This window comes from Rhea americana, unplaced genomic scaffold, assembly GCF_003343005.1.
Source record: "Rhea americana isolate MKP2758 unplaced genomic scaffold, rheAme1 scaffold_295, whole genome shotgun sequence".
Classification (NCBI taxonomy): domain Eukaryota; kingdom Metazoa; phylum Chordata; class Aves; order Rheiformes; family Rheidae; genus Rhea; species Rhea americana.
This window is the reverse complement of record NW_028186418.1, coordinates 633220-643582: the sequence shown is the minus strand read 5'-3', so window position 1 is coordinate 643582 and position 10363 is coordinate 633220. Positions and strand designations below refer to the sequence as shown.

At 60.6% G+C, this 10363-nt stretch overlaps 1 protein-coding gene and 1 long non-coding RNA gene across 2 annotated transcripts in view; one reads left to right on the top strand and one right to left on the bottom strand.

Annotated features, from left to right (window-relative positions):
- Positions 1-9171, top strand: part of SMG6 (SMG6 nonsense mediated mRNA decay factor) — a 112414-nt gene extending 103243 nt beyond the window's left edge. Inside the window, exons 16-19 of the mRNA XM_085309296.1 lie at positions 2510-2663; positions 6148-6359; positions 6706-6787; positions 8900-9171. Of these exons, the coding sequence (XP_085165422.1) occupies positions 2510-2663; positions 6148-6359; positions 6706-6787; positions 8900-9030 (579 nt within the window). The 3' untranslated portion in view covers positions 9031-9171. The remainder of the gene's footprint in view (positions 1-2509; positions 2664-6147; positions 6360-6705; positions 6788-8899) is intronic.
- On the bottom strand, positions 7800-10356 carry LOC146593429 (uncharacterized). The gene is made up of 2 exons (XR_014896386.1): positions 9733-10356; positions 7800-9427 (listed from the first exon to the last, which is right to left on the bottom strand). It is a non-coding gene; the product is annotated as an uncharacterized LOC146593429 (long non-coding RNA).
- Between the last annotated feature and the right edge of the window lie 7 nt (positions 10357-10363).

Below are 10363 nucleotides of genomic sequence, written 5' to 3'. Positions count from 1 at the left end.
GCGGGGCCAGCGCGAGTCCCTATGAATCACAGGCCACTCCCCTCCCCCCCAGCCCCTTGGCCAGAGGCTTCTGCAGCCTTTTACTCACACAAACAAAAATAAATCTCGCTGCCGGCCTCTGAACTCTGCAAAGGCGAGTTTCCCTCTGGCTCCCCGAGCGGCCCGGAGCTCTGCGAGGGGACTTGGCACGCTCCCCGCCGACCTCGCTCTTTCACTCCCGGCGCATCCTGTGTCCTTCTCTCACCGGGCGGCCCGGGGAGCGGAATGGGACGTGACGACCGGCACAGGCGTCGCTCGCAGCTGCCAGGAATCGGCCGGGTACGGCCCGCCAACGCCGCCAGGGCGAGTGCCACGCACGGGGGAACCGCCCCGGGGTCGCGCCCGGAGCGCGGCCCCCGCCGGCACCTGCGGCTCCCCGCGGCCCGGGCCCGCGCCGCTACGTGATCTTCCCGCTCGCGAGGCTGCCGGCGCGGGCTGGCGGGAGCCCAGGCGTCAAGGAGCCGTAGACGGGGGGCTCCTTGCTCGCGCAGGACCGTCTTCGCCCATCGGTGGCTGCTCTCCGCCGGGACCTGTCATTTTGCTCACCCTTCCTGCAAGCTGAGGGCGGATCAGCTCGGCGGGGGACGACGTGCTGCCTCGCTTCGGCTCTCCGCGTTGGCCCGTGGGGCCCTTCTCCGCGGCAGGTYGAGGTTAGCAGGGCCCCAGGAGCGTCTCACCCCTGCACCCACGGAGGTGAAACCCTGCCTGAAGCCGGCCTTACTGCACGCGGGCGCTGCGAGGAGGCAGGGCAGCTCCGTGCCTCCAAACTCTCTGCTGGCCGCCGGGGCGAGCAGAGACCTCCCTGGCCTTCGAATCACCGTGAGCCCGGGCTGGAAGGCGGCCGAGCGYGCGTGCAGGAGCAGAGACGCTGTGCCAGCTTGGCCAGCCCTGTGCCYGGGGGAACGGGCTTGCCCGCGACGGTAGAGCAGTGCCCGTGAGCCTGGCTGGCACCGCGTGGCTCAGGCCGGCCCGTCGCCGCTCCGCGGCGAGCTCGGCTCCGGCGTGGAGCGGACGGGGCGCAGTGTGCTTTCCCCGCCGCACATCTGCCCGTSTGGTCTGTGGGAGCTGCGTCCCCAGGACCGGCACTGCCAGGAAGAGGGTGCGAGGCACGTGGTGAAGGCTGTGATTGCTGACTTGTCTGGAGACACTTGCGGGAGGTGGCACGATCAGGATGTCTTGATTTAAAGCCAGATGACTACACTTGGATTAAAAACCACTTATTTCCATGGCCGCTGCTGGCCGATGCAGCTCGTCGTTCCARGGCGCCTTTGAGGCTTTGGCATGGTGGCAGGAGGGTTTGGACCTTTACCAGGAGGAGGGCGAACTTCCCCTAGCGCTGGGCAGAGCGGGGTTGGCAGAGAGGGCTGAGCTGCGCTTCCTCCCGGCCCCTGGGGTGCTTCTTGTGGGCATGAGCCCAGTGCCGCAGGGTTTGCATGGTGGACATGCTCCATGGCAGTGGAGGAGCACAGCGCACTCCACAGCGCTGCTGTGCTCCATGGGTGACCAGTTCCTATTAGAGACAACAAACATCAGCAGGTCCAGGGAAGCTATTTTTAAGTAGAGGAAGCACTATAATAGCATCCTGAGTTTTTTAAGCCTCTGACTTACTAAAGAGCCCAAGTCCTTCGATAGCGGCCAAAGTAGTGTGCGCGCTCCTGGGTCTCTTTTTGGCAACAAGCGTTCTCCGAAGGTYCGGGTACAGCCCTGGAGTTGCTAGTAAAGCCCAGCAGACCCCCCCACACACACAATGTGTATGAGGCCCTCTGGCCTGGTGTGGGTGTGTAGGGCTCAGTCAAGGACAGTGCTTTGGGTTTCCAGGCCTGGAATCCACCTGGCTTCCCAGCTGGATGGAGTCGGAAAAGGCACAGCATGTGCAAGACCTGGTGCAGCAGCAAGCGAGATACTTGCAGCCGAGCATCCCTTCCCTATAGACCTCTCTTCCTGCTGCCTGCTCAGGGGTCTGTGTTAAGATGCTTTTGGCATGACTCTTGTGTCCCAAACTGGTTCATTTTCACCGAGGAGTTGTCACCTTGAGGTATTACCCTCTAGAGTCCCAGAATCTCCCTCCTCCTTCCCCCTCTTTCTCCCGTTTTGTGTTAGGATAGGGCTGGTGGCACTCGTGCGGATCAGTCCTGGCAACCACTAGTCCCACAAGTAGGACAATTCCTAAAAACACCTCCAGTTGCAAGGCTGGTGCCAGGCAGTTTTCCCTGGGGCCTGGGCAGGGCTGCGTTTGCCTGGGAGAACGCGCCTTGGAGGTCATCGCCATACTGCTCAAGCAGCATGCTGGCCTGCAGCAGTAGGTGCTCAGGGTGTGCAGGTGGGTCGGGCACAGACTCCTGCTGGCCCCTGGGCACCATGTCCTCACTRTGGGAAACATGCACAGCAGCCAGGCTTGTCTTCTGCTCTCGGGGGTCACAGTTCATAGGACTGATGTCCTGCTTGCTCACTCTCTGTCCTTCTCCTTCAGGCCGTGCTGAAAGATCAGAGTCAAGTGAGGCAGATGGAGCTGGAGATCAGACCCGTATTCCTGGTCCCGGACACCAATGGCTTCATYGACCATCTCAGCAGCTTGGCAATGCTGCTGGAGTGCAGGAAGTTCATCCTGGTGGTGCCGCTGATTGGTGAGTAGGGCCGGCGTGAGGCGCGGGTTGCCGTCTGCCCCCCGCCGGCACAGGCCGTCCCGCCGTGCTGGGGCCTTCTATCCCTGGCCCCGYGAGCCCCCAGCGCTTGTGTGGTCTGGGGCCGGACAGCTCATGCCGCAGCTGGTTGGCAGCAGAGGTGGGGTGGTGTCTGCTGGGACAGGACGGCGGATGAGCTGCGCCTGGGCATGAGCCACTTGCTTTTGCTGTGCATTTTTCCAGCAGTGGCAGCATTCCTTCGACCCATGTCGCACTTCTCCCTTCCTGCCAGCTTTCTGCCCATGGCACGAAACGGGCTCCTCTCCTTGTGCTGCATTTAGGGGTGCCAGGGGCTGTGAGAGGCAGGCGGGTGTTAAATGGGATTTGGAGGGAATTTTGGAGGGAGCAAGGAGAAGGAATTGTTAAACAATCAAAGCAGATAGCTTATCCCAGCTGAGCTGGGGCTTAGGCAGCCGGAGCAAATGGCCGGCCTGTGTCCCAGCGTCTCCAAGCTGCTCAAGCCCAGCCCTTCTTTTTATCCTTATAAAGCTCGCAGTAAAACAGCAAGCTGGTTCCCGTTATTGGTAAACACTCACCCTGGCAGATAACGGCTGTGCTGCTGGGTGGTCTCCCAGGGTGGCGGGAGGATTTGGTTAGATGCCTTTGCTCTGATTGTTTGATCGCTCTCTGGGCTCGAGGTAACGTTCCTCTGGCCGGTGTCACTCGGGGGCCGGGTGAGCCCCGGTGCCAGCCTGCCCTGCCGAGGATCCCGGAGGGCAGAAGGAGAGGCAAAGGCAGGAGCACGGCCAAGCGCTGCAAAGCCCATGCGCTGCCGCCATCCCAGCTGCAGCTCTGGGAGGCCGGGGACCAGCTCTGCCCAGTGGGCATCTCCAGCATCCAGGCAGCGAGGTGTACACTCATGCTGATCTCCTGGCCTGCGGCACGCAGGGGTGCCTGCCCTCCAAGCCGTTGTGGGGCTTCCTTCACGACTGCCAGCGTTCGGCAGAAAGCTATGCCTGCCCCAGAGCAAACATCAAACATCCCCCGCAGGGGAGCAGGCTGGCGCGGGAGGGATCGCTGGGCTTGGGGCTGGGCTCCGTCGGTGGGGGAGTGGGGCTGGTTGCCTGTCCAGCTCAGCATGGGAGCCGTCGAGTGCTCCATGACTTGGCACCACAGTGCCCAGACTTTGTGCRAGAGCAAAGGGAAGGAAGTCCTGAGCCCAGCAGAGCTCACAGAGCCCGGAGGGGCTGCGGGGAGCGTGTTGACACCTGCGAGTGCTGGCATCTTCCCTGGAGCCGTAACGCTGCCTCCCTGGTGCTCTCGCATGGCTTGTGTGAGGCTTGCTAATCCGAGCCCCAGCAGGGAACACTTGCTGCAAGAGAGCTGAAAACCCTGTTACTGTCCCTGAACCTGCAAAATGAGTGAGTCCTGCTCGGGCTCAGGCCGGTTGTGCAGGAGGAGCTGCAGCGGTGRCACTGAGAGCTGCGGTCTTCTCCTGGCCTGACACTTTCCTGCACAGCCCCCATCCCCTGCACTGGGGGACGGTGTGCCTCACCTCCCGCAGCCTGCCAGGAGCCTCCCMTGCTTCTGCCCTGGAGCTAAAGACGCTCTGTCCAGGCAGGCTGTTAGCTGAATTCTTGCCCCAGAGAGGCCATCGAAATTGAGAACTGAATGTTGGTAGGAGGAAGTTGCCTGCTGGCATTAGCCAGGGGCTGTTGACCACTGGAGGCGGAGGCCTTGGTGCCATGCCCCATCGCTGGATGCTGGAGTGCCAGCACGGGGCACTCGTCRTGCTCTTGCTGGGGATGCAGCAAGGGGTTAAGCATGCAGCTTCGCATTCGGTTTGTTTCTCTTGCTCTTTAACCTGCTCCGTGCTCCTTGAGGCTGACCCCGCCATGGAGAAGCCAGGCCTGGTGCAGAAGCACAAACAAGCCTCCCCTTTGAAGCCTGTTTAGCTTGGAAGCAGGAAGGCGGATTTCGGGAGGGAATACCAGCTTTTCCTGTTTGATGTTCCGTTCTTGCACGGCTCCCCCCACCCCTAACCCAGCCGTGCATTGTGTGGAAATGGCAGCATCAGGTCGCTAAAAGCAGTAGCAAGAAGAGTTGTCTGAGAGTGAAGAGCAAAGCAGCTCCATGCAGCTTTAATTTGAATACCCAGACAGTGAGTGCCAGTCTCACCATGGAACAGAGCGATCACGCAGGCTCCCCGGGCAGTGATTCACAGCACTGGGGAGAGGCCTCAGACCCCGAGCTCTTTCCCCGAACCCCCAAGGAATGCATAGTTCCCACTTGAACTCAGGACTTGGCTCCAAGCTCGGAAACAATCTTCAGAAATGAAGCCATGGCTAAAACACACACTGTGCACACAGAGGCTCCCTCGCACACACGTGCACACCAGCTCTCGCGCGCCCGGCCTCGCGCACACGCATCCCTGTGCACAAACGCAGGCGAGGATGCATGCGTGCACATCTGGGGATACGACTGTGTGTGCGCAGCTGCGCAGCTACCTGCCTCGGCAGCATCTTGCTCGCACACGGGYGCTCGCCGTGCAGCAGAGCAGCTCTTGCAGCAGATCCAGTGTGGTAAGCTGGGTTCCTCCTGGAGCTCTGTTGGTGTCTCTCGGCCTCTGCACAGCTTGGTGGGGCAGAAAGGCTGGTGTCCTCACTGCTTGGCAGCCGTACAGGAGGTGCAAAGATTTGACCGTCTCCAGTTAAGCTGAAAGCGCTGGGAATCTGCGTGATCTCAGGTTCAAGTTTGTCTCGAGCAGCATGTGTCAGGACAGATGTGCAAGCCCTGTAGCAGCCCCAGATGGGTGAGGTGTTGAAGATTGTCTCCCCTGCAGGGAGCCTGGGACAGCAGCTTCAGGTGTGAAAATAGGGCTAGGCCTTGCGCGGGAAGCAAAGCAAAAGTGAGAACTGCCTCCTCCCAAGTATGACCTTACTCCCATGTGCAGCCCTGTTACAGGAAGGCAGCAGCTTTCTACACTGAAAGTAAGTCCAGTGAGTCAAGAGGAGGAAGCAGAGCCAGGCAGCACAGCGCAGGCAGGGAGGTGCAGCGCTGGCAGCCGTTGCTCTGGTCAGACACCCAGGGGAGCGGGGCGGCAGGAGGCYGTGGTTTTCCTCTACCTTCGGTCACTCGTGGAGGTACCACTGGTCACGATGCCCAAGGAGCCAGGGGGGAGCGTGGGGCGGAGACGTGCTCGGCAGAGCGAGGTGCCCGCAGCAAGAGTGCCTGCACGCCGCGGAGAGAGGCGCGCGGTGCTCGGCAGGGCCGAGCCAGGTGACACGCAGAGGTGGAAAGGCAGCAAAGCTTTTCCAGACCAGCAGCCAAGTCCAGGAGCACAGGGACACTGCGGCAGCTGAACCCAGATTTCCTGAGCCAGCTCCCAGTGCCCCGGCCCCAAGGCCTTGGCAACTTGTGCACTTCAGCAGCAGGTCATGAGAGCACCTTGTCGCGTAGTAACTGTACCTCCTCTTCCTGTTTGAAGTGATAAACGAGCTGGATGGCCTGGCCAAGGGCCCAGAGATGGAGCACCGGGCCGCAGGCTATGCCCGCCAAGTGCAGGAGCGAGCCAGGAAGTCCATCGAGTTCCTGGAGGAGCGATTCGAGAGCCGTGACAACTGCCTGAGGGCTCTGACCAGCCGAGGCAACGAGCTGGAGTCCATCTCCTTCCGCAGCGAGGACACCACGGGTCAGCAGGTAAGGGGGGGCCTGGCCGCGGCAGGGGAGGGAGCAGGGTGGGGGACGTGGAGGCAGAGCTGCCAGTGTGTGCTCTGGGCCTGGGGGTCTTCTGCACTGCCTCCCAGAGGGTAGCCAGGGCCCCCATCCCTGGGGTCTGCATGCCCTGAACGGAGAGTAGCTCTGCCCTTTTACAGGCAGCTGAGCAGACTCTGCTGCGCATGTTAATACTTGGAAGAGCCCTGCTCTCCGCTTCATTGTGATTTTAGAGAGCAATGTAGAAATTAAGGGGGTGTCGGGGGGGTGGGGACACAGATTTGCACACAGATTTTTCCCTTACAGGCCTAATTTTGCCCTTTTCTTCTAGGGAAACAACGATGACCTGATTCTGTCCTGCTGTCTCCACTACTGCAATGACAAGGCCAAGGATTTCATGCCCTCTAACAAAGGTATAACATCCTCACGTCCCCTTTATCCCTGCGCTGTTGCATCCCACAGACAGCTTGTTTTCTCTTTCATGGCCCTTTGAGCCAATCCCGCCTGCATTTTGCCTCTTTCAACACCGAGGTGTCACCTCCTGCCTCCCATCAGCCCCAGGCTGTTGCCCTTGTGTTACATTTACAAATGCGCACCTCACTGCGCTTCCTGTGATGCTCCRGCCTGTGAGAAGCCCCCTATAAATGTCTGTAGAGCCATTTCTTCCTCTCAAATCCTTCCTTAAAATGCTCTTTTGCTACAGCCGAACCTAATGGGTGGCTAGGGTGCTGAGGCCTCTGCTTGGTTTTGTCAGCYGGGCTGTTAGGCTGCATGCATGTCCACCGCCCCCTCTTTTGCTGGAGTGGAGAGTGGGGCCGGGCCTCTCTGCCCTGCACGCTGCTCTTCTGAGCGCAGCAGGATGTGGCAACCGTGGACTAAGGCCTACAGAAAGGTGATGGTGATGGCAGAGGTTCCTGAGGGCCTCGCCTCCTCTGCGAGTGCGACTGGCGGATACAACCCCAATGCCTGCTTGTGCAGAGCCCGTGTCCTGCCGCCGTGGCCGTGCGTTGCTGGTGCCAGGCCCGGAGGAGCAGGGGGAGGTTGCGTGTGGGATGCGGCCCGGGGCTGCCTGCAGGCGGTAGGAAGGGGCCAGTTCCCCACGAGCCATGGTGCCTCCCGGCTGGTGCCTTTTGCCTCCTGATGTCCCGTTGGCATCTGGCAGGGCGTGCGGCATGCTAGGACCAGACAACCGCAGAGCCGTTGCCAGGGCGGTGGGGATGGGAATTATATCAGCAGCTGCCCAAGAAATCAACCCACATTTGTCAGTGCGAATTCTTAGCAGCTTAACTTGTCAGATTCACAGAGAAACCGTCACCAAATGTTTATGTGTAAATGATGCTGAATTTTGAAATCATGTGGATTATGGCGAATGGGGCCTGACAAGCTGACAGCCTCTGGTTTGTAACAAGGAGGCGCGTCACCAGCTCCGAGCAGAGGATGTTTATTGTTACACATTTCTTAAAGTGTCCGCACAAAACTTCCCAATCCTGCTTTCAGCAGCCCTCAGCCCCAGGACTGCCCTCGTGCGCGGCCACCCCAACACCCTGCTCCCCGCGGACGGGCCGCACACCCCTTCCTCCTGGCCCAGGCAGCCYGGAGCGCTCTGCCCTCCATCCTCAGCTCCGACGCCACGATCCTAGCCCGTGTTCCTCGTGAACCTCCCCTTCCCCTCAGCCTGCTGCTCCCAGCGCAGCCAATCTGGGCCCATGTTGGGCTCCCATAAACTCTGTTTTTTCCATTCCAGTCCTGGCTCGGAGGCACTGTGTTTCCTGTGCTCATAGGAACAGTACTCTGGTCACAGGACCCAGCTGCTTACACATACCCCATATGCTTCCCCTGCTTCACACACACGTAAGCGTAGCTCCCACATCCCTGGCCCGGCATGTTGCGTGCGGGGCAGCTCATCCATCTGGGGGCAAGATCCCTTCAGTTATTTCTCAGGCTTCAGCTCTTTCTGTCTGTCTGAGCGTAAGCCAGAAATGCCTCAGTGTCAGTGGCTACTCCAAAAGCTTCTCAAAATAAGGGCTAGTTTTAGATCTTATAATGAGATCACCAGAATAATAGCACCAGCTTCCTGCTGGAGCCAGGGTCGCAGGCCGTCTTCCTGGCCTGGGTCAGGCAAAGGTACCTCCTGTTCCCTGGCTGCCGCTTCACACACCACCCCAGCACGGGCAGTGGGTAGCGCTGAGACCTGGCTCTGCTTCTCGGCCTTCTCAGCTCTGGGAAGGTGCAAGGGGCAGGCTGCAGGCGGGGATAGTGAATCAGATCTTCAAGGGGCTGGGAGAAGGCCTTTGAGGTGAAGGGTCTTCTCTGAGCCAGGGTGGGAAGCCTTGGCAGGCAGCAGGGCTGACCCTTGGAGCTAGGAGCGCTGCCTGGGTGCTGGGAGACTGTGCTGTCAGAGGAGGGTGCTGTGCCTGGCCCGCACGGAGCATGGCATGGGGACAGCGTGGGGTGAGAGAGGTGGCGGTACAGGGGCTGGGTGCGGAGCAGGTCCAGGCTCCACTCTGATCTCTCTCTCGTTCCAGATGATCCGATCCGGTTGCTCAGAGAAGTGGTTTTGCTCACAGACGACCGGAACCTGCGAGTCAAAGCGCTGACCCGCAACGTGCCCGTGCGGGACATCCCCACCTTCCTCAAATGGGCCCAGGAGGGCTGAGGGGGCCGAGCAGGGAGGAGAGCCCCTCAGTGAGTAACGCAGCGTGTTGCGGTGGGAGAACGGCTTCGGAGGCAGCCCTCGCCACGCGTCGCCACCGCCTTCCAGCCCACAATGAACAATAAACGCCACGTCTTCAACCCACCCCAGAATGGCCGTGCTGCGGAGGGCCCCCCCGGGGGCAGGCAAGCTGGGAAGGTCATTGCTGTGGATGGTTCATGCGGAGGCTGGGACATTGAGGGTCCCGCCATCCTTCGGGCGGTGCTGGAGCAGAGCAGGAGAGAGCCCTGCTGTCTAGGGAAGCTTTGGGTGAGCCCACGCCAGATCGCCAGCCTTTTGCTTGGTTTGCTTGGTTGCAGAGAGCACGAGTCACAAGTCAGCGTCTCTTTGGGTTTGCAGTCTGTTAGGGCAGAGACCGGGGATGTGACAGTGCAGACTTTGGGATTACTTATTCTAGCTCAGCCCTGAGAGCGAAGCCCTGCTGGCACAGCCCTCGGGCCCCCGGGAGGACTGGCTGTGCCCCTCGGAGATGCTGCGGACTTCAAGGTCAGGCTCCCTCCTGCCCGGCTGCATGCTCTGCTCTCTCCAGTCATCCCTCCTCCCCCAGCCTGTTTGTCTCAGCTGTCTCAGGCAGCACCCAGTCTCCTCTCCCCTTCCCCACCCCACTCCCATCCCACCAGAGCAGGGCTGCAACTGGCCACCGACCTGGCGCCTCACATCCCACCGAGGGAATTGTTGCCTTCTGCTTGCAGGGGCTCTTTTCCTCCCTCTGGTGCAGGGTTTACTTGTTGAGTTTCAGTTCCGGCTTCGGTAGGTGTTAGTGTTCAGGTGTGTGCACTGCCTGCAGTGGAAGGGAGGCTTTGAACACCTCCAGTACCCCAGATGCTTTCACCCTTCTGTTCTGCCCCGCTGCCCACCCAGACGTTAGCTGCCCCTCCCTCTACTTTCCCAAACCCTTGGTCCCACTCTGCTGCCTTTGGGCACATTTTCAGCCAAGACTTTGGCATGAGGCTAACAAGATCCATGGAGGCCCTGAGGGTGCCAGGACAGGCAGTCTYGCAGGTCCCAAGTGCTTGCACATCTCCGCAGGCTCCTCTCGTGTGTGGAGTTTGGCTTGTGCCCGTGGAGCTGGGGCCTGGCTGGAGAGAAACCAGGCACCGCTGTGGCTGCCTGCCCAGCTGCCCCTCGCCGGGGAGGGAGCCTTGAGCAGACACTGCTGCCACATCACTGGTCGTGCAGGGTTACCCGGCACCAGGAGCAGTGCAGGGGGCTGAGCACCCCTCTCCCCCCCAAATTGCCACATTGCCTCTACCACCAAGCTTTTGCCAATGTTCCC